We start from the raw sequence: 23,714 nt of genomic DNA, 5'->3' as shown, positions 1-23,714 counted from the left end.
GAGGCGCGCAGCTGCTCCAGCTCGGCCCCGCCAGCCGCCTCGAGCTCCTTCTTCTCCGTCTGGAGAAGAGCCAGTTGCTCCTAGAGCCGGTCGTCCGCATCACGCAGGGCGTCCCGCTCCACGACCACCTCACCCATCCGGGCTTGAAGCTCGACAGCTTGACCTTGAGCTGCCTGGTGTTGAGCCCGCAGCGTGTTGAAGACCTACACGTGGGCGTCATAAAGATCCTACAAGGCAAGGATAAAGCAGAAGTAAGATTCGGCCTGGCTAAGTCATAACCAGCCCGATTCTCGGGGGCTACACCCGGTGGGTGCGCTAGCGCGCCCCCACTAAAGAAGCAAAGCAAGAGAAGAAGCTGGCCCGGCCGATGCTCGCTCGACCCGACTCTCAGGGGCTACACCCAGTGGGTGCGCTAGCGCGCCCCCACTGATTCAAGAAGAAGAAAAGAAAAAATCAAAGATAAAGATGGGGCACTTACCCTGGTGCGTTCCTCCAAACGCTCCAGATCGCCGCCCAGCACGCGGGCCGCCTGGTCCACCTTGAAACGCCTGCTGGCAAACATCGACACCAGCTCCGGGACACCGTGGAGCGCGGTGCCTGCATGCAGCTTCGAGCGCGCCAGGTTGGCCGCTCGCCTAGTCTTCATCGGCCGGCTCCCGACCCTGGCTCCGGCTCCCAGAGCAGCCGGACCTTAGTGGGGGACGACGATGGCGACGACTCCAGGTGTCGGCATGACGGTCGGCTCCACGGGCATTCCGACCGGCGCCGCCTCCTCGGCAGGAGGTGGATGGGCCGCATCTGGCGCATCCATGTTTGTTCCTGGCGCATCCGGGGCCGCGTCTGGCGCCTCCAGGACCAGTTCCGGCGCGTTGGGCGCCGCTTCGGTCCTAGGTGAATCCGGGATCACCTCAAGATCCACCGGCGCAGAGGCGTCCGGCTCGGAGGGTTGGGCCTCCTCAGCCCTCGGGGCGCGCCTCGGGGCCGCCTCGCTAACTGGTCCTCCACACGAGCATGCGTGGAGGGGTGATACGTCCATTTTGCATCATGTTTCATGTTGATATTTATCGCTTCTTTGGCTGTTATTTCACTTCACGGTACTATTCTTATGCCTTTTCTCTCTTATTTTGCAAGGTTTACATGAAGAGGGAGAATACCGGCAACTGGAATTCTGGCCTGAAAGTGGAGGAAAGTTGAGATACCTATTCTGCGCAACTCCAAACGCCGTAAAAATCAACGAGGAAGTGTTTCTCGATTTATCAAAAATAATGGGCCGAAGAAGTGCCAGAGGGGCACCACGGGGTGGCCACAAGCCTGCACGACGCAGCCACCCCCCCCCCCCCCAGGTCGCGCCATGGGGGCTTGTGGGCACCCTGCTGGCCCACTTGCCCCAGCTTTTGCTATATGGAGGGTTTCGTCCATGGAAAAAATCAAGGAGGAGCTTTTTCGTGGTTTCGCCGCCGCCAAGAGGCGGAACTTGAGCAGAACCAATCTAGAGCTCCGGCAGGACGATCCTGCCGGGGAAACTTCCCTCCCGGAGGGGGAAATCATCGCCATCATCATCACCAACACTCCTCTCATCGGAGGGGACTCATCACCATCAACATCTTCATCAGCACCATCTCATCTCCAAACCCTAGTTCATCACTTGTAACCAATCTCCGTCTCGCGACTCCGATTGGTACTTGTAAGGTTGCTAGTAGTGTTGATTACTCTTTGTAGTTGATGCTAGTTGGATTACTTGGTGGAAGAGTTTATGTTCAGATCCTTGATGCTACTCATTACCTCTCTGATCATGAATATGATTATGCTTTGTGAGTAGTTACTTTTGTTCCCAAGGACATGGGATAAGTCATGCTGATAGTAGTCATGTGAGTTTGGTATTCGTTCGGTAATTTGATATGTTGTATGTTGTTTCTCCTCTAGTGGTGCTATGTGAACGTCGACTACATAACACTTCACCATTATTTGGGCCTAGAGGAAGGCATTGGGAAGTAGTAAGTAGATGATGGGTTGCTAGAGTGACAGAAGCTTAAATCCTAGTTTACGCGTTGCTTCGTAAGGTGCTGATTTGGATCCACTAGTTTAATGCTATGGTTAGACTTTGTCTTAATTCTTCTTTCATAGTTGCGTATGCTTGCGAGAGGGGTTAATCATAAGTGGGATGCTTGTCCAAGTAAGGGCAGTACCCAAGGGCCGGTCCACCCACATATCAAACTATCAAAGTAATGAACTCGAATCATATGAACATGATGAAACTAGCACGAGAGAAATTCCCGTGTGTCCTCGGGAGCGTTTTTCCTCCTATAAGACTTTGTCCAGGATTGTCCCTTGCTACAATAGGGATTGGGCCACTTTGCTGCATCGTTGCTACTTTTGTTACTTGTTGCTTGCTACGAATCATCTCACCACACAATCACTTGTTACCGACAATTTCAGTGCCTGCAGATTTTACCTTGCTGAAAACCACTTGTCAGATCCTTCTGCTCCTCGTTGGGTTCGACACTCTTACTTATCGAAAGTACTATGATTGATCCCCTATACTTGTGGGTCATCAAGACCCTTTTCTGGCGCTGTTGCCGGGGAGTGAAGCGCCTTTGGTAACTGGAACTTGGTAAGGAAACATTCATATAGTGTGCTGAAATTTATTGTCACTTGTCACCATGGATACTAATCCTTTGAGGGGCTTGTTCGGGGTATCTTCACCTCGAACGGAAGCACAAATAGTTGCTCCTCAACCTGCTACACCTACTGAAAATATTTTATTTGAATTTCCTTCGGGGATGCTTGAGAAACAGCTGGCTAATCCTTTTACAGGAGATGGAACATCACATCCAGACTTTCATCTAATTTATGTAGATGAAGTTTGTGGTTTATTTAAGCTTGCAGGTGTGCCCGAGGATGAGGTCAAGAAGAAGGTCTTTCCTTTATCTTTGAATTATAAGGCGTTGACATGGTATAGGCTATATGATGATACTGGATCATGGGACTACAGTCGGTTGAAATTGGAATTTCATCAAAAGTTTTATCCTATGCATTTAGTACATCGTGATCGAAATTATATTTACAATTTCTAGCCTCGTGACAGAGAAAGCATCGCTCAAGCTTGGGGGAGGCTTAAATCAATGCTATATTCGTGCCCCAATCATGAGCTCTCGAGAGAAATTATCATTCAGAACTTCCATGCTCGGCTTTCTCATGATGATCGCACCATGCTTGACACTTCTTGTACCGGTTCTTTTATGAAGAGAGATATTGACTACAAATGGAATTTATTGGAGAGAATTAAACGCATCTCTGAAGATTGGGAGCTTGAAGAAGCTAAGGAGTCAGGTATGAATTTCATGTTTGATTGCGTTAAATCCTTTGTTGAGACAAATACCTTTAGTGACTTTAGCGCTAAGTATGGACTTGACTCTGAGATAGTAGCTTCATTATGTTTACCATTTTTTGCTCATATTGATCTCCCCAAAGAGAAGTGGTTTAAATATCCTCCTCCTTTAGAAGTCAATATAGTTAAACCCACTCCAGTTGAAGAGAAAGTCATTGCCTATAATGATCCTGTTGTTCCCAGTGCTTACATTGAGAAACCACCTTTCCCTGTTAGAATAAAGGATCATTCTAAAGCTTCAACTATGATATGTAGTGTCTATATTAGAACACCTACACCCCCTGAGAAAATTAGAGTTGAACCTAGCATTGCTATTATCAAAGATCTTCTGACTGAAGAAGTTGAGGGACATAATATTCACTTGTGTGAAGATGCTGCTAGAATTGCTAAACCTCACGTTAGAGACAAACATAGGCCTGTTGTTGGCATGCCTGTGGTTTCTGTTAAGATAGGAGATCATTGTTATCATGGCTTATGTGACGTGGGTGCTAGTGTTAGTGCAATACCTCAATCCTTATATGATGAAATCAAAGATGAGATTGCACCTGTTGAGATAGAGCCCATTGATGTCACTATTCAGCTTGCCAATAGAGATACTATCTGCCTTGTGGGGATTGTTAGGGATGTTGAAGTCTTGTGTGGTAAAACGAAGTATCTTGTTGATTTCCTCATTCTTGCTACTGCACAACATAGCTTTTGTCCCATCATATTTGGTAGACCTTTTCTCCATACCGTCAATGCTCATATTGATTGTGAGAAGCAAACTGTCACTGTTGGCTTTGAAGGAGTGTCACATGAGTTCAGTTTCTCTAAGTTTGGTAGACAACCTCATGAAAAGGAGTTGCCTAGTAGGGATGAAACTATTGCCTTAGCCTCTATTGTCGTGCCTCCTACTGATCCCTTAGAGCAATACTTGCTTGAGCATGAAAATGATATGCACATGGATGAAAGGGATGAGATGATAGAGTTGTCTTAGAACAATATCATATCCTTAAGAATAACTTGCCTGTTGAACTGCTTGGGGATCCACCCCCACCAAAGGGTGATCCTGTGTTTGAGCTTAAATAGTTGCCTGATACTCTTAAGTATGCCTATCTTGATGAAAAGGAGATATATCCTATTATTATTAGTGCTAGCCTCTCAGAGCATGAAGAAAAGAAGTTACTAAAAACTCTGAGGAAGCACCGTGCTGCTATTGGATATACTCTTGATGATCTTAAGGGCATCAGTCCTACTCTATGTCACCACAAGATTAAAACTGATCTTGATTTCAAACCAGTTGCTGATCATCAAAGGAGATTGAATCCTAAGATGAAAGAGGTAGTAAGAAAAGAAATACTAAAGCTCCTGGAAGCAGGTATCATCTATCATGTTGCTCATAGCGATTGGGTGAGTCCGATGCATTGCATCCCTAAGAAGGGAGGCATTACCGTTTTCTCTAATGATAAGGATGAATTGATCCCATAGAGGATTATTACTGGCTATAGGATGGTGATCGATTTTAGGAAACTGAATAAAGCCACTAGGAAAGATCATTACCCTTTTCCTTTTATCGACCAAATGCTAGAAAGGTTGTCCAAACACACACACTTCTGCTTTCTAGAAGGTTATTCTGGTTTCTCCCAAATACCATTTGCACAATCTGATCAGGAGAAGACCACTTACACCTTCCCTTTCGGTACCTTCGCTTATAGACGTATGCCTTTTGGCTTACGTAATGCACCTGTCACCTTTCAAAGATGTATGATGGCTATATTCTCTGACTTTTGTGAAAAGATTGTTGAGGTTTTTATGGATGACTTCTCTATTTACGGGTCTTCCTTTGACGATTGCCTCAACAACCTTGATCGAGTCTTACAGAGATGTAAAGACACCAATCTTGTCTTGAATTGGGAGAAGTGCCACTTTATGGTTAATGAAGGCATCATCTTAGGACATAAAATTTCTGAAAGAGGTATTGAAGTCGATAAGGCTAAGGTTGATGCAATCGAGAAAATGCCATACCCCACAGATATCAAAGGTATAAGTTGTTTCCTTGGTCATGCTGGTTTCTATAGAAGGTTCATCAAAGACTTCTCTAAGATTTCTAGGCCTCTTACCAATCTCTTGCAAAAGGATATTCCTTTTGTTTTTGATGATGATTGTGAGGAAGCCTTCGAAATACTTAAGAGGGCTTTGATAACCGCACCTATTGTTCAACCACCTGATTGGAACTTACCTTTTGAGATCATGTGTGACGCTAGTGATTATGCTGTTGGTGCTGTCCTAGGGCAAAGAGTCGATAAGAAGTTGAATGTTATTCACTACGCTAGTAAAACTCTAGACAGTGCCCAAAGAAACTATGCCACTACGGAGAAGGAATTTTTAGCAGTCATGTTTGCATGTGAAAAGTTCACGTCTTACATAGTTGATTCTAAATCACTATTAACAATGATCATGTTGCTATTAAGTACCTCATGGAGAAGAAGGACGCTAAACCTAGACTTATCAGATGGGTTCTCTTGCTACAAGAATTTGATTTGCACGTTGTCGACAGAAAGGGTGCTGATAACCCAGTAGCAGATAACTTGTCTAGGTTGGAGAACGTTCTTGATGACCCACAACCTATTGATGATAGCTTTCCCGATGAGCAATTGATTGTCATCAATGTTTCATGTAGTGCAGTGTGGTATGCTGATTATGCAAACTATATCGTTGCCAAATATATACCACCTAGTTTCACGTACCAGCAAAAGAAGAAATTCTTCTTTGACTTGAGACATTACTTCTGGGATGATCCTCACCTTTATAAGGAAGGAGTAGATGGTGTTATTAGACGTTGTGTACCTAAACATGAACAAGGACAGATCCTACAAAAGTGTCACTCCGAGGCCTACGGAGGACACCATGCGGGAGATAGAACTGCACACAAGGTATTGCAATCAGGTTTCTATTGGCCCACTCTCTTCAAGGATGCCCGTAAGTTTGTCTTGTCTTGTGATGAATGTCAAAGAATAGGTAATATTAGCAAACGTCAGGAAATGCCTATGAACTATTCACTTGTCATTGAACCATTTGATGTTTGGGGCTTTGATTATATGGGACCTTTTCCAAAATCCAATGGGTATACTCACATCTTAGTTGCTGTTGATTACGTCACTAAGTGGGTAGAAGCTATCCCCACTAGTAGTGTTGATCACAACACCTCTATCAAGATGCTGAAAGAAGTTATCTTCCCTAGATTTGGAGTCCCTAGATATCTAATGACCGACTGTGGTTCACACTTTATTCATGGTGCTTTCCGTAAAACGCTTGCTAAGTACGATGTCAACCATAGAATTGTGTCTCCCTGTCACCCTCAGTACAGTGGTCAAGTAGAGCTAAGTAATAGAGAGATTAAACTGATTCTGCAAAAGACTATCAACAGGTCTAGAAAGAATTAGTCTAAGAAGCTCGATGATGCACTATGGGCTTATAGAACTGCCTACAAGAACCCCATGGGCATGTCTCCGTACAAAATGGTGTATGGGAAAGCATGTCACTTACCTCTTGAGCTAGAGCATAAAGCTTATTGGGCAATCAAAGAGCTCAACTTTGATTTCAAACTTGTTGGTGAGAAGAGGTTATTTGATATTAGCTCACTTGATGAGCGGAGAACTCAGGCATATGGGAATGACAAGCTGTTCAAAGAGAAGGTTAAGAGGTGGCATGATAAGAGGATACAAAAGCGTGAGTTCAATATAGGTGATTATGTCTTGCTATATAACTCCTGTTTAAGATTCTTTGCAGGCAAGCTTCTCTCTAAATGGGAAGGTCCCTATGTTGTTGAGGAAGTATATCGTTCCGGTGCTATCAAGATCAACAACACGGAAGGTAATTGTCCGAGAGTGATAAATGGGCAGAGAATCAAGCATTATATCTCAGGTACTCCCATAAATGTTGAAAGCAATATTATCAATACCATAACTCCGGAAGAATACCTAAGGGACATTTATCAGCCTGTTTCAGGCTCCGAAAACGAAGAGGTATGAGATTCGGTAAGAAAACATAGTCCAAAACTTTTCTAGTAGGAAATTTTCTCTCTTTTGGAATATTTGAAAAAATACAAAAATTGGAAGTAGTCCGGAAAGTGCGCGAGGAGGCAACAAGCCTGCACGGCGCGGGCCCACCCCCTGGCCGCGCCGTGAGGGCTTGTGGCCACCCCGTGCGCCTCCCGGACTCCTTTTTCATGCAGGGTACTCCTTCTGGTCTGAAAAAAATCAATATATATACTCCCGTTTGGTCTGACCCTTGCATCACACAGATTTCCTCTGTTTTTCGTTTCGAGCCTATTTTCTGCCGCAGATCTAGGTCAAGATGTCGTCCCAGGAATCTGTGGGGGAGAACAACCTTCGTCAAATCTATGAAGAAGTTCATGCTGATCTGAAAAGGATGGAGGTCATGGAGGCTAAGGAAAGGCTACCTAAAGAAACCAATGGCAAAGCTAAGGAGAAGGATCACGCATGGGACGAAGTGCAATCTGTGCTCAGCAAGGAAGAGTGAAGAAGTGGATTTCCTCCAACCCTACCTCCACCTACTGTCTCCATCTTTGATTGAACTCTTGAGGTTTTGTGAAACAACTCGTGCTCGCAATACTTGTCTCACTCGTGAAGTTGTTTTGCTGGAAAAACATATCGCAGATCTCCAAGGTATAAATCAAAGATTAATGGCCCTCTTGGAGTCAAAGATTGCAACAACTCGACCACCATCACCACCAAAGGAAGACAACTGAGCATTGGTATGGGCAATCCCCTTGGCTTGTGCCAAGCTTGGGGGAGTTGCCCCGGTATCGTATCACCATCACATCTTTTGCCTTTACCTTTGTTTTAGTTTTCCTTTTCAGTTTTCTTTTTCTCTAGTGGTTTAAAAGTCTTAGTGTTTTAGTCTTGATTTTTTCTTTGTGTCACCCCGATGTATTCTTGCTCGTGAGCCATATAATAAAGAGTGTCTTAGTTTAAGGGCTTTGCCTCTTGCCATGATCAAAAGAGTGAGAATAGAACAAAAGCATGAAAGATCATGTAATGATCTTATGGGAAGTGATGGCTTCACATATAAAAAGAATGAGGATTGAAACTTGTTGAGGGTAGGCAAACGTAGACCTTGGTCATTGTTGCAATTAATAGGAAGTGATAAGGAAGGAGAGGTTCACATATAAATATATCATCTCTGACACCATCTATGATTGTGAACACTCGCTAAACTATTACATGCCTAGAAGTAGATGTTGGACAAGGAAGACAATGTAATGAATTGTGTTTGCTTGGCTCTGAACAATGTTATATGATTAGAGATCCCTTAGCATGTGACGATTGTTTCCACCTCATATTAGCCAAAAACTCCCGCACTAGTAGAGATACTACTTGTGCATCCATAAACCTTCAAACCAGTTTTGCCATGAGTGTCCACCATACCTACCTATGAATTGAATAAGATCCCTCAAGTAAGTTGTCATCGGTGCAAGCAATAAAAAATTGCTCTCTAATATGTATGATCTATTAGTTGTGGAAAATAAGCTTTATACAAACATGTGATGAGGAAGACATAAAAGTGACACACTACATAATAAAGTTCTTTATCACAGGAGGAAATATAAAGTGACGTTCCTCTGCACTAAGAGGACACGCATCCAAACCTCAAAAGCGCATGACAACCTCTGCTTCCCTCTACAAAGGGCCTATCTTGTACCTTTACTTTTTGACCTTGAAAGAGTCATGGTGATCTTCACCAATTCCTTATTTTGCCTTTGTCATGGCTACCGCCACATGCTGGGAAAGATCTATATTCATATGTTAACTTGGAGGTAGGCATTCATGAATTATTATTGTTGACATTACCCTTGAGGTAAGTAGTTGGGAGGCAAAACTGTAAGCCCCTGTCTTCCTCTGTGTCCAGCTGAAACTTTGATCTCATGAGTACCACGTGAGTTGTAGCAATTGTAGAGAACGAAAGAATGATTGAGTATGTGGATTTGCTTTACAAGCTCTTATTTGACTCTTTCTGATGTTGTGATAAATTGCAATTGCTTGAATGACTAAAGGCTATCGATTGTTACTTCTCGGTAAGGTTCTGGATCCATGCTTTACTTTGTGAAGGAATTATCACTTTAGCATGAGAGATTATATGTTGGTATTGCTGTTCTGATCATGATCATGATGCATGCATGTTCGTATCTTGCTTTGTCGACACCTCTCTCCCTAAACATGTGGACATATTTATTGACCTCGGCTTTCGCTTGAGGACAAGCGAGGTCTAAGCTTGGGGGAGTTGATACGTCCATTTTGCATCATGTTTTCATGTTGATATTTATCGCTTCTTTGGCTGTTATTTCACTTCACGGTACTATTATTGTGCCTTTTCTCTCTTATTTTGCAAGGTTTACATGAAGAGGGAGAATACCGGCAACTGGAATTCTGGCCTGAAAGTGGAGCAAAGCTGAGATACCTATTCTGCGCAACTCCAAACGCCGTAAAAATTAACGAGGAATTTTTTTTCCGATTTATCAAAAATACTGGGCCGAAGAAGTGCCATAGGGGCGCCAGGGGGTGGCCACAAGCCTGCACGGCTAGGCCACCCCCCCAGGCCGCGCCATGGGGGCTTGTGGGCACCCTGCTGGCCCACTTGCCCCCCTCTTTTGCTATATGGAAGGTTTCGTCCAGGAAAAAAATCAAGGAGGAGCTTTTTCATGGTTTCGCCGCCGCCACGAGGCGGAACTTGAGCAGAACCAATCTAGAGCTCCGACAGGACGATCCTGCCGGGGACACTTCCCTCCCGGAGGGGGAAATTGTCGCCATCGTCATCACCAACACTCCTCTCATCGGAGGGGACTCGTCACCATCAACATCTTCATCAGCACCATCTCATCTCCAAACCCTAGTTCATCACTTGTAACCAATATCCGTCTCGCGACTCCGATTGGTACTTGTAAGGTTGCTAGTAGTGTTGATTACTCTTTGTAGTTGATGCTAGTTGGATTACTTGGTGGAAGAGTTTATGTTCAGATCCTTGATGCTACTCATTACCTCTCTGGTCATGAATATGATTATGCTTTGTGAGTAGTTACTTTTGTTCCCGAGGAGATGGGATAAGTCATGCTAATAGTAGTCATGTGAATTTGGTATTCGTTCAGTAATTTGATATGTTGTATGTTGTTTCTCCTCTAGTGGTGTTATGTGAACGTCGACTACATAACACTTCACCATTATTTGGGCCTAGAGGAAGGCATTGGGAAGTATTAAGTAGATGATGGGTTGCTAGAGTGACAAAAGCTTAAACCCTAGTTTACACGTTGCTTCGTAAGGGGCTGATTTGGATCCACTAGTTTAATGATATGGTTAGACTTTGTCTTAATTCTTCTTTCATAGTTGCGGATGCTTGCGAGAGGGGTTAATCATCAGTGGGATGCTTGTCCAAGTAAGGGCAGTACCCAAGCGCCGGTCCACCCACATATCAAGCTATCAAAGTAACAAACGCGAATCATATGAACATGATGAAACTAGCATGACAGAAATTCTCGTGTGTCCTCGGGAGCGTTTTTCCTCCTATAAGACTTTGTCCAGGCTTGTCCCTTGCTACAAAAGGGATTGAGCCACTTTGCTGCACCGTTGCTACTTTTGTTACTTGTTGCTTGCTACGAATCATCTCACCACACAATCACTTGTTACCGACAATTTCAGTGCCTGCAGATTTTACCTTGCTAAAAACCACTTGTCAGATCCTCCTGCTCCTCGTTGGGTTCGACACTCTTACTTATTGAAAGGACTACGATTGATCCCCTATACTTGTGCGTCATCAAGGGGTCATGTCTAGCCTTCGTACGCTTCTCCGCCGGCTTCTCGGCCCGGCTGGGGCGAGACTGGCCCTCGGCCGCCTTCCCCGCGGCCGCGTCCCACCAGTGCTTGGACTGCTCCCCGAGCTTCCTCTGGGCAGCGACAGCTGCTGCCCAGCCGGCCCGCTCGGCTGCGGAGGCACTGTCTTCGTCCACGTCCTCCACCTCCCTGTTGGGCGACGTTTTTAAGGAACAAAGCTTCACACAAGGCAAATAAACAGAAGGGGGAGGAACCCTTACCCTGCGGCGATGGGCACCTGCCTCCTGCCGCCACCACGGCGCTTCTTAGCGCCGCCTGCCCGTGCTCTGGCTGGAGGACCCGTCGTCGGGTGCTTAGGGGCCGGCCTGGAAGCTGTGGCACCCTTGCCCTTCTTCCTGGCCGCCTCGTCGGCGCCGACCGCCTCGGCCCTTTGACGTCGTTCGCGCGTCAGTGGCGGGCTGGTGACCTCCTCCACCCCGTCGGAGTCTTCCTCGAAGGTTGCATCAGATAGGAATGAGGGGGTCTCGTCATCATCCGTTCATTCTATGACGGAGGGCCGCAGATGCTCACCAGAGGGCTCCGTCCCTTCCGACTCCAGCGCGTTCTCCGAGCCTTCGGAGGAGGCTGAGCGGGACTCGATCACGCCCTCGTCCTCGTCCCGAGGCGTCGGACGCCGCCACGTCAGGGGCAGGCGGGTTGAGTGTTGTCTGCAACTTCTCGAACAACTGCGCAAAGGATTTGACAGCCGGCTCAGCGAGACGGCCAGCCGCGAGATAAACAGCATAAACAGAGCAAAGAGCGCTTACCACCGGAGGCGGGCGGGACCTGTTGTAAGGGATCATCCCCCAGGACCAGTTTCCACTGTCGTCCATGCAGGCGGTGGAAATCAGGTTCACCCCCCGGGCCACCGCGCTAGGGGTGAATCTCTTGGTGGATGTCCTGCAGGGGTCGTGTCGGTCACTCATCTAACAAACCAGATGAGGCCGCCTCTGCAGCGGCAGGATCCTATGGGTGACCATCATGGTCAGCAGGTCGCGGCCAAGGAGGTCGCCTTTCTCCAAAATGTCGAGGTGGGCGCCGATCTGCGCCACCTCGGGAATCGGCTTAGGGAACTTAGCCCCCCAGTTCAACTTCGTCGGACGATTAATGTTGAACGGGGGCATGTTGAGGGCGTCCCGGGCAGGGTCGGCGTTCTTCACGTAGAAGAAGCCCTTCTACCACTGCTTGATGGACTCCTACAGCGGCAGCTGGGGGAAGCCGGACTTCGAACGATGATGCACCAGCGCGGCTCCGCACGGCGTCATCGCGCGCGGCCCGACATGCTCCTCCCGCTCGGCCTTGTCCATCGCAATGGACTGCTGCTTGAAGAAAAACAAGCTTCGCCAGAGATCGAGGGGGGCTCGATCCCTAGGAAGCCCTCGCAGAAGACCACGAAGGCCGACAGCTGCAAGATGGTGTTCGGCGCTAGGTGATGTGGCTGCAGGCCGAAGAAGAGGAGCCACTCGGAGAAGAAAGGGCTCGTCGGGAGCCCAAAGCCCTTGTAGAAGTGCTCGATGAAAACGACGATCTCTCCCGCAGTGGGTGTTGGGGCGGTCTCGGCGTCAGGGATCCACACCAGCACCTGGGAGGCCGGGGGCAACAACCGGTGATGGCGGAGCGCCGCGATATGGCCCTCGCAGACCTCGCTGCCCAGCCAAGCTCCCTGCGACGAGACCTTCTTTGAGGAGGAACCGCCGGCCATGACTCCGAGCGGCAAAAGCTCGAGGGGGCTGGTGGCTTGGCGGCGACGGAGATGATGAGGACGAAGAGGACGAGCTCTTTCTCTCTGGGCTCAGGGAGGAAGAGGGCGTCGATGCGGGGCGAGAAGAGGGGCGAGTGGCCTCCTCGAAACCCCTGCATCCCATTTAACCCCCACGAAGCGTCGTGGGGAGGGGACCTGGTGTGTGCGGAACCCCACTAACCCCGTGTGTTACGGGCGGTAGCGCTTCCCTAAGCCCAACCGTCGCAGAGTAAATCCACAGAGGATCTTCCGCACGGAGGCCAAGGGGGCGTCGTGGCGGGACCCAGGGCCCAGGCCCTGTCCCGTCACCAGTAATCACCATCATTACGTCAGGCTGGGCCTGGCACGTGGCGCGATCTGAGCGACCTACGACGAAGCCGAGGCGTCGCTTTGAAGCCAACCGGCTTCGAAGCCGGCGTCCCCTACCGTGGATGGCGGCGGGAATACCAAGACAAAATATCAAGCCGGCGAGGCCGCCCGTCCGCACACGGCGGGCCTCTCCAGCTTCGGGGACTGCTGTCGGGGCGATAACCCCGGGGTAGGCTCATCGAGCCTGCTCCTTCATCTCTTGCCCAGAAGATATGACCAAGTATAGTTTCCCAAGGCCCAAATCCTCTGGCCGGCTAGGCTGCGCCTCCCGGTTGGAGGACGAGGCGGCCAACTCTCTGGTCGGCCAGGCAACCCATGCCGGCTAGAGGCGAGACGGCTACCTCTCCCTGGCCACCTTGGCCAAGCCGGCCGGCTAGGAACGAGGCGGCCGTGCCCCAGCCGGCTAGGCAAGCGAGCTAGTCGGTCGGGGATCTCAAGTCACATCAGATCGTAGGTCATGACGAGACCCTACGATTAAAGGTGGCTACGCGTCAATAAAGGTACTGGATCAGAGTGCCTGACAGGTACGAGCGTCGACGGCCACTACGCTGACCTACCCCGGCTCTGATCCATCACCCAGCATAGTGTCGGACCGTCAAACTCCCACTCCATTACTGCACTCGGCGTGGGGAACAGTGGAGGCGGCCGTACTATCTGCCCATGACGAATCTCGCGAGACGACGCCGGACGTACAACGCGTGCTCGGCGTCAACCTTACGCGAGAGCTTCATTGGCTAGCCGGCGGGTCCCACAGCCAGACGAGACCTCGCAGCCGGCGGGCCCCTCAAGCGACAAGACAAGACCCTCGTGGCCCCCCTAGCCAGCCGGCGAGGCTGTCAGCCGGGTCCCACTCTTATACCCTTTATCCATATTGTAGGCCGGTGGGTTCGTCTATAAAATCCCCCGGTCAACCTCCATGGAGAGGGTCGGTCGAACAACATGTCACACTCACCAACCACATAGAGAGAGGCAGAGACGAGTCGGCTGCTCCCCTCTTCCTCCTCCTCATACAGCTTCAGGAGCAACCTTGTAATCCATCCATATACATCATACACTCTGGCAGGACTAGGGGTATTATCTCTACGGAGAGCCCCGAACCTGGGTACATCGTGTGTCCCACGCTTGTACCAACCTCGTCCCCAGCGCCCTCTGTTGTCCCTTCGGTTCTCACCGACTTTAGCCTATCTATGGCATATGTTGTGAGTATTCACCGACAATCACCATGATAGGTCTTCGCGTGCGTAGAAATTTTTTTGTTTCCCATGCAATGTTCCCCAACAGTGTCTGCCCCAAGCTTAGCACATGGAGGCATAAAAATATTAGGGAAAAGTACAGATTGTGAAATTTTGCATGTTTGCACCCCCTCCCACTAGCCTCCCCCAAAGATCTTGCTCAAGCTCCGCCACTGCGGTGTCATGCACCGAACACACATTAATTAATTCTAAAACATATAATTTGTTTCGTTCTCTGCTGCAGATGGTAGAGGAGTGGGAAAATATTCAGCAAGGATGAGCGAGGAGGGGCGCAGAATGAAGAGGAATGTGCCAAGGAACTATTCGGTCTTGTAAATGAGATTTTTCCACAGCCACCCACTAAGCAAGAGCATGAAGTGGAGATGGATATGGAGGACATCTGAAAGGGTCGCCTTGTGATGCAGATTTTAGTATAACCCTGTAGCTTATTTTCTTTTGGAAAATGAGGAACGAAGCCTCGGCCTCTACATCAATTGATGCATGTAGCCATATTATTAAAACAAGTATAAAAACAAAGTCCTAGGTTCACAAAGGACTCACAATCTGAGCATAACAAAAGCAACTACGTGAAATAAAACTGTTATATCCGGCGAGAGCAAAATCAAGCTACGATGCCTATACACCTAGCCTATTATTAGGTCGACATCTAAATTGGATGAAGATAGCCCGTGCGACCGTCTTCCATCGGTTGTACCCAATAATCATAAGCTCCCTCTAATCCGCATCAGTGAGTAATGACCATGTACGGATCCAGGCCGTGTCTCTATAGATAATATGCAAAAAATTGTTGAAGGTCTTGCCATTAAAAATCATATCATTTCTAATTTTTCGTATAGCCCAAAATAATGCACATATTCTAATCTGGATATGATTCGCTATAGTTCTGTCTACTCCATTAAGCCACAACCCAAATAGCGTATTAATGCTTGTTGATGGATTTATGTTGAAAGCAATATGAACAGTGCATCATAATAATTTTTCTAGTGGACAATCGAGAAAGAGGTGTCTTATTTTTTCACTTTGATCACAATAGCAATATCTAGAACTGCCTACCCATCTTCGTTTTATCAAATTATCCTTGGTTAGTACAACTCCCTTGCGTACAAACCACATGAATAATTTAATTTTAAGTGGCACTTTAATCTTCTAAATATACAATGATCTCGGAGGAGCCCGAGAGTCAATTAAATCCGTGTACATTGATTTCACTGAAAAAGTATCATTTGTAGCTAATTTCGAGTGAATAGTATCGACCTGGTTAGAGAGGTGAACATCCATCAATCGCTTGACCAAGTGCAGCCAGGAATCCCAATGTTCTTTCACTAGAGATTGCTGGAAATGGATATTAAGAGGTACCATATGTAATATTGTGGCAACATAATCCTTCCTACGTTGTACAATATTATATAAGGACGGATACTGTATGGTTAAAGGCATATCCCCCAGCCATGTGTCCTCCGAGAATCTGATTGTGGTACCATTGCCAACTAAAAACTTTACCCGTTGAAAGAAAATTACCTTCGTCTTTATTAACCCCCTCCAAAAAGGTGAGTCATTAGGTCGAGCAGTGACGTGGACCAATATCGTTGAATGTAAGTATTTATTCCTCAAGATTTGCAACCACATCCCTTCAGTCTCAGTAGATATCCTGTATAATCACTTGCTAAGCAGGCATGTATTCTTGACTTCTAAATTTTCAATGAGTAGACCCCCCTTGGTCTTTGGGTCTACAAATAACATCCCACCTTGCCAATCTGTATTTCTTCTTAGCTTCCTCACACTACTAGAAGAAACAAGATCGATAAAAGTGTAGTCTTTTTCGTACACCTACCGATAATTCAAAGAAGGATAAGTAGTCTTTTCCGTACACCTACCGATAATTCAAAGAAGGATAAAAGGAACACCGGGAGGCTTGTTAGTACCGAATTTATTAATACAAGCCTTCCCACATAAGACCTAAGCTTGCCCTTCCAGCAACTTAGTCTTTTTTGAATCTATCTTCGATACACATCCATTCCTTATTCGTCAATCGTCTATGGTGGATTGGAATCCCTAGGTAACTAAATGGTAGCGATCCCATCTAACATCCGAAAAGTTATCTATAAGCTTCTTGTTCTTCATTTGCTGTCCCCAATGTTGAGGATATCGCTTATCGTTATCGTCTCGGTTAGCTGGGGATTAGAGATTAATCGGAAATCGGCCGATTAATTGATTTTGTCAATCGACTATTAATCAGCCATTTTTTGCAAATCTCACGTTCCCAACACTGAAATATGCTATATTTAACATCAAAAACATGTTGGACAGAAGTGTTACGTTGATTACAAGCCTCCAAATCCTCGTATAATGACAAACAAAATCGGGAAATAGTACATATTGCTTAACAATGTCCACAAGAACACAAATAAACATAATTTTTGCAAACATAGTGCTAGGAATAGGCCTGATTTATCGGAGCGATAAATCGGCCAAGAAGATAAACGGTGAAGATAAGGTATAATCTTATCGCTCATCCCACGATTAGCGATAAATCGGATGATAAATCGCTGAATCGGACGATTTTTTGAATAGTGGCTCTCCCAAAACAGAACAATTCGCTCTTGTTAAAATTTATTTTTAATCTAGACAAGTGTTCAAATAAACATAGAATAAGCTTTATATTCCTAGCTTTTGCGATATCGGGTTTCATGAAAATGATTGTGTTGTCCGCGTACTGTAGTATGAACACTCTCCCCTCTACAAGGTGTGGGACAAATCCTCCTACTTGGCCATTCTCTTTAGCCCGACCGATTAGGACCGTCAACATATCCGCTACTATATTGAACAACACGGTAGACATGGAGTCTCCCTGTCTCAGTCCTTTATGGGTCTGAAAATAATGCCCGATGTCATCATTAACTTTAATCCCAACACTACATTTCTCAATGAAAGCATCCATCTGATCCCTTCAGGATTTGTTGAACCCCTCCATGCGTAATGCCAGTTGAAGGAAGGGCCATTTGACCTTATCATACGCCTTTTTGAAATCTACTTTGAAGACAACCCCATCAAGTTTCTTAGTATGCATTTCGTGCAGAGTTTCATGTAAAATGAAAACCCCTTTTAGAATGTGCCTTCCACGCATGAAAGTTGTTTGTGTCGGTTGGACTACCGAATGGGCTATCTGCGTCAACCTATTTGTGCCAACCTTTGCAACGATTTTGAAACTGTCATTGAGCAGACATATCAGTCTGAACTGCTCGACACGAATCGCCTCCACCTTCTTTGGCAACAACATTATTGTTCCAAAGTTAAGGTGGAATAGCCGCAACTGACCATTAAACAAATTATGAAACATAGGCAAAAGATCACCCTTTATAATATGCAACACTTTTTATAGAACTCCGCAGGAAATCCATCCGGTCCCGGTGCCTTATTTTATTTCATTTGTGCTATTGCGTCAAACACCTCTTTCTGTGTGAACGGAGCTGACAATACCTCATTCTCGTCTAAACTGAGCTGAGGTATGTGACGTGATGTGCTCTCATCTAGAGAAACGAAATTCTCTTCGTGTGCACCAGAAAGTTTCTTGTAGTACTCGGAGATGTACATTTTTAGGTTCTCGTGTCCTACAATTGTACCTTCATCATCTTGTTTGAGACATCCATGTTAGAATCGGCAATTTCACCTATGAGCTTCAATGGCAGTCGTGGATCTGGCCCTTGTTGGAAATGAGAATGAACTTGACATTTCCTTTGCTGCAAACTCGATTCTCATATTTATCATAGCTCCCGTTGAATGAACAAATTAAGCAGCTTAACAGCATGTTATGGTCAATTACTCTACTGTATGTATAGTTTACCTGTGCACATGATGATATTACAGTACAATTTCTGCACATCCTTTACCATCCCTAACCAAATGCAGTATGGAGTAGTATCCCCCAAAAGCTCAAATCCACTAGAAATATGTGTAGTTATGTCCAACAAACACCGACAAGTGACTCTTTGGAGTATTTAACTTTCTTTTCCAGATAAAAGCACCTTTTTAACACCACCATTTCTCATAATGAGATGTAGAGTCTCACACTGAGTGTCTCCGGTTTAGAAAAAGAAAAAACTACAAACTTACAGTCTCCAATTACAATGCCAAGGTCAAGGATGCTCAGGAAGCCTTCTTACATTTGTACCTCCTAGCATAGAATGCAAACACAAATATATTCAGTAAACTCAGCCCAGCCATCATCAGGTAGAATCTATCCAAATGTCCTTCATTCAAGTTATCAGGTATCCACCCTGGGCTGCCTCCTCTGGCTGTGAATACAGGCACAAGGGAAAGGATAAACGAACTAAGGTAATTTCCAACCGAGATGTTAAGGAGCGAGAATGCCATGCCTAAGCTTCTCATGGCGTCTGGAGATTCGTCGTAGAAAAATTCAGTTAGCCCAATGTTGGAGAACACCTCCGCGACGCCTAGCAGGAAGTACTGGGGTCCTTGCCACAGGATGCTCATCGGAACAACCACCTTGCTGTGCACCAAACCTTCGGCCTGTGCAATCTGTAACCGGTTACTCTCCACCAATGCTGCCAACAGCATTGAGAACATGGAGAAACATAAACCAATCCCTATTCTCTGTGGTGATGTAATGCCATTCGCTCTGCCGGTGAATTTTCTTATTACTGGAACAAGGACTTTCTCATAAATTGGAACCAGCATAATGACAGTAATTGTATCTATAGATTGAAATGATGCAGCGGGTATTTCGAAAGACCCGATGTGTTTCTCCATTGTCATCCCTTGCTCTACAAATGTTGAAAACATTTGTTCCTGAACTGCAGCAAACAATACCATTGCTGACCAAATTGGGAACATTCTGATCAGAATCTTTAACTCCTCTACCTGAGTGACAGTACAAATCTTCCATTCATTAAGTTGGCCAGGAGATTCACAGTCAGGTAGTGTCACAATCGCAGCTTTATCAAAGAACCTGAATGAGGAAGAAAATATTACTACTTCAATAATTATAGAAATCTACTTGATCAGACTGTTTCAGGTTCTTTATCAAAAAATATTAGTATTATTTCCCTAATTATAGAAACCTTCCTTAATACTTGAAAAATAAGAGAACTTTTTTCTACGAATTTCAGCACATCCATTTGTACCAACATAGAATTTTCACCAAAGTGTGCACTATTGTTTCCCCTTTTCAATGATTTGAATATAACTTAAAATAACTTACACATCTATTATTAGAAAACGAGATAATCAATTTTACTCGACCGGAAATTCAAAATAAAATGAATGCATAAATTACAAAAATAAGAGTTGAAATCTCAGCAGAGTATTACTCAAGTCCACTTGTATGTACCAATTTCCGGCTGCCTTCAATTGCCGAACCTTGCCCCGAAAACTCATAAAGAGCCGAGGAATCACATGGTAAAACTTTATCGAAGTTCCGAGAAGCTGCAACGACAACCTGCCATATTCTTGCTAGAGGGCTTCCTCCAGGTTTCTGAAATCTATACACAATGGAGCCCAAGGAAAAAACACTTATTCCTAAAGTCACAAATAGTGTAGAAATTGTAAAACCCCAGAGCCAGCCTTCATGTTCTTGAACCCAGACAATAACAGTCCCAGCGATCAATGAACCAGCATTGATTGAGAAATAGTGCCAATTAAAGAAAGAGCTCTTTCTGGTCTTCTCCACTTCATCAGTGTCATCAAATTGATCGGCTCCAAAAGACGTGACGCAAGGGCTCTGTGCACCGTACCCTAAACCAACCATGTACAACCCGACCAAGAACATAATGTACCGAGAAGAGACAGGATCTGCCCAAAGAGTCCAAGCGTGAGGACCGGCTGAGATTAATGGAAGTGCTGCTGATAGAAGCAACATCATCATTCCCTAAATAAAAAAATGAAAAAAATACAAGGTAAACAAACATATTCAGAAATCTGAGCTCAGATATTGAATGCACATGTTAAGTTAGACAAACATCTTTTGATCTCTTGTCATTAGGCATGTAGTTTTGTTGGGCTGTTTTGTTTTTGGTAATTGCCACCTTTGTGGCTATGTATTCCAGGTGTTATAGCCTTGTGCAATTTTTATGTTGTTATTCCAATACAAAATGATGTGCAGTTAGATGCATGTTCTAGATGTGTCGAATGCACATATCATATCATAACTATGCATGAGTTCATATGAATACCTAATACCATAAACTAGTGGCATTTGTTTCGTCCATCCATCAGAACAGTCATGATATCTTGTACTAAAGATTTTTTTTACTCTTTCAGCATAGTAGGATGTCTGAGTCTGATGACAGTGAATATTAAAATAAAAAGGTACTACTGACTCTTTTTGGTTATTTTGAATCATAAATGGTCATGAGTGTATAGCGCTTACCATAATGAAAATTGTGCAGGCGATCAAAGCTGTCCGGTACTTCCCCAGATATGAATCAGCAACAAAGGCTCCAACCAGAGGAGCGAGATAGCTAGTACCTCGCCAAGTTGCAACGTGTCTTGCAGCATCCAAATTTGTTTCATGCAAGACTTTTGTGAGATAACTGACTAGGTTTTTTCCAATTGAGGAATAGGCCAAATAACAGCAGAATGAACAGACTGCAACAAAGTAGTTCACTTTATGTTAGATCTTAAACATAAAATTCGAGTGTCAAATTCAACAAGAGTTTGGTTCAGTGTCTGAAGAGACGAAATATCTTCACAAATAGTAGTATGTTGGGACTCTTTATGTATATCAGTATATGAACATTTGAGTGTGAAACATAAGTGTCGATCTTCAAGTATTTATTTCTTCGACAAAATGCATACAAGTAGCTAACCATCACAGGCATTGCGCTGTACTGAACTGACCTATGGTTAAGGAGGAGGCCTTCCAGTTCCCTGTATGTTTTTTGGAAGCAGGATGCCCACTGGTGCAAACAGATCCATCACCTGTATATTCTGTGGTACTCTGAATTTCAGAGTAAAGCAAGAGTAACCATAATGATAAGAAAATCTTGCCCATCTAATTTTGCAAAGATGTTGGAATAGAGAAATGTGCATTAAAGTAATACAATGGCAATGGCAGGCGAATTAATATGAACAGAGGGAGAACTGATAGTTGAAAAAAAACTATTACAATTACAAATTGAGAGTAGTTAGTCTCAAAACAGATTTGCTTCAAAAACAGGAAAGGAAAAAAAGGTGTCTGTTTTGTTTTGCATTTCACTCCCATATACTGTTTCTATAACACATCCAAATCTGCTTACAAATTTAACTTGGAGACTAGAACCAAAAGAAAAAGAACTGGGTGCACAATACTTTATTCCAACAGAACATTTTCATCCATTATTTTGACTTGCAACAACGTGGCACTAAATTCTAAAATTTATTCGGACACCGACTGAAACACGTATTTTCCCAGCATTTGATGCAGCCAGCAGAATAAACTGCATGCGTAAAAAGCATGGCTAGAGAGTATATTTTCTTTCAATCAATTCTCGTTAGTTTTCTTGGAAATTTAACGAAATCTTATAATCATGTTTCAGATAACTAGGCATGGAAATTGATGGTTGATTAGGCAAGACACTGTTGCCTATTCGATAATCTACATCACACACAATACCAAAATAACCATGTGTGCTTATGAACTATCATGACCAGAAGTTGAATCAATTCGTTGTTAAGAAATGAGTGTTATACTGCTATCTGACAGCAAAGAGATTTGCACAAAGCAAGCCTTGTAAGTTGTAAGCACTTGCACTTGCACTTGCAAGGAAAACATGTGAGAGTGAGATAGGGGGACAGGGATAGCACAAACCTCCTGTGATGAGCTGCCTCCATCCAGCAGAGGGCTCTTGTCAAATCTATCCGTGGAGCCCATGACCATGTTCTTCTTGCAGTTGCAGGTGAAGAAACCAGGTTGATACCCTGAGAAAGCAAGAGGAGAAAGAAGATAACAAGAAAAAGGATGGAGCTGCAAATCGGATGCCTCAGTCAACATATGTCGAAATAGAGTAATCAACAAATGATGGCCAGCGGCTCCAACAGCTATGGAATTGTGTGAGATGCTCATTCCAACCGCTTCAGACGTCGCAATCATCGAGCATAGACAAACGTGCTACAGATCGTGAGACATATATAATGTATACGAAGATATGGAGAATAAAACACAGCTGATACATATCTCTATTTTTACTATGTCAGATCTATAGATATGCATTTTTATTGACAAGTGGAGTTCGGAGTTCCTTTTTTTTTTACTCTTATAAAAGGCTATCAGCGGTATGGTGTTGGCAGGTGTGCCGGTGCCAACCTCTCCCATCGAGGTGGGTCTCACAGGTCAGCTGAGAGACGAGCAACGAACGAGTATTCTCTAACTTCAAAAGGAAAACTACGCGATGCTGCCCGAATTTCTTCTGAACCGAGGAAGAAGAGCAGCGAGCGCAAGCAACGGTTGGAAGAACCTTGGCAGATCAACGAAGAAGCACATGGAAATGGTACTCGGAGAAGAACTGCTAGAAAGTTGGTGAGCTGCTCACCGCGTGGGCGGCGCGCAGCATCGGAATGGATCGAGCGGAGAGCCCGAGACGGCGGCGAGACGGGAGAGCGTTGCGACTGTAGGACGAGAGGCGGGGCGAGGAGACGCACCACGGAGCAGTCCCCCGAAATCCAGTCGTATTAGGTACGCCGCAGGGGATTCCCTACACTTTTGGAGGTGGAGCGCATACGTGGAACGCCTCTCCTTGTTTTTTCTTCCCAATAGCCCGGCGAACCTTTTTTCGAAAAAATAATAATATATTCATCATTAATCATGACAGTATATCGGATGCCAGAAATAATAATAATAATATCTAGATCCATATACCACCTGACTCGTCAGGGTCGACTACAAACACCAAAACGAGCCGAAGATGCGTCGTCGTCATCTCTCCTCATTCACTGGAACCGGGCAAAACTTACTGTAATAGACAGTTTAAAAGTCATCATGCTAAGACTCTATAGAACCAACTTATCAAAACAGCAACCGTGGTCTTTAAAAATAAACGTAAATAGAAAAGATTCAACTTGTAGACACACGAGTACACATGAACAAAGATCGAATCCAACCCTATTTT

At 45.1% G+C, this 23,714-nt stretch overlaps 1 protein-coding gene across 1 annotated transcript; it reads right to left on the bottom strand.

The window, feature by feature from the left end:
• Positions 1-18,605: 18,605 nt before the first annotated feature.
• On the bottom strand, positions 18,606-23,276 carry LOC123446735 (protein NRT1/ PTR FAMILY 8.3-like). The gene is made up of 5 exons (XM_045123286.1): positions 22,418-23,276; positions 21,469-21,568; positions 20,999-21,216; positions 19,941-20,497; positions 18,606-19,579 (listed from the first exon to the last, which is right to left on the bottom strand). Exons 1-5 carry the CDS (start codon positions 22,697-22,699, stop codon positions 18,757-18,759), a joined length of 1,980 nt encoding a protein of 659 aa, XP_044979221.1. The 5' UTR covers positions 22,700-23,276; the 3' UTR covers positions 18,606-18,756.
• Between the last annotated feature and the right edge of the window lie 438 nt (positions 23,277-23,714).

This window comes from Hordeum vulgare, chromosome 4H (genome assembly GCF_904849725.1).
Source record: "Hordeum vulgare subsp. vulgare chromosome 4H, MorexV3_pseudomolecules_assembly, whole genome shotgun sequence".
Taxonomy (NCBI): Eukaryota; Viridiplantae; Streptophyta; class Magnoliopsida; order Poales; family Poaceae; genus Hordeum; species Hordeum vulgare.
The sequence above is the reverse complement of the archived record's forward strand: the minus strand, read 5'-3'. Positions and strand labels throughout refer to the sequence as shown.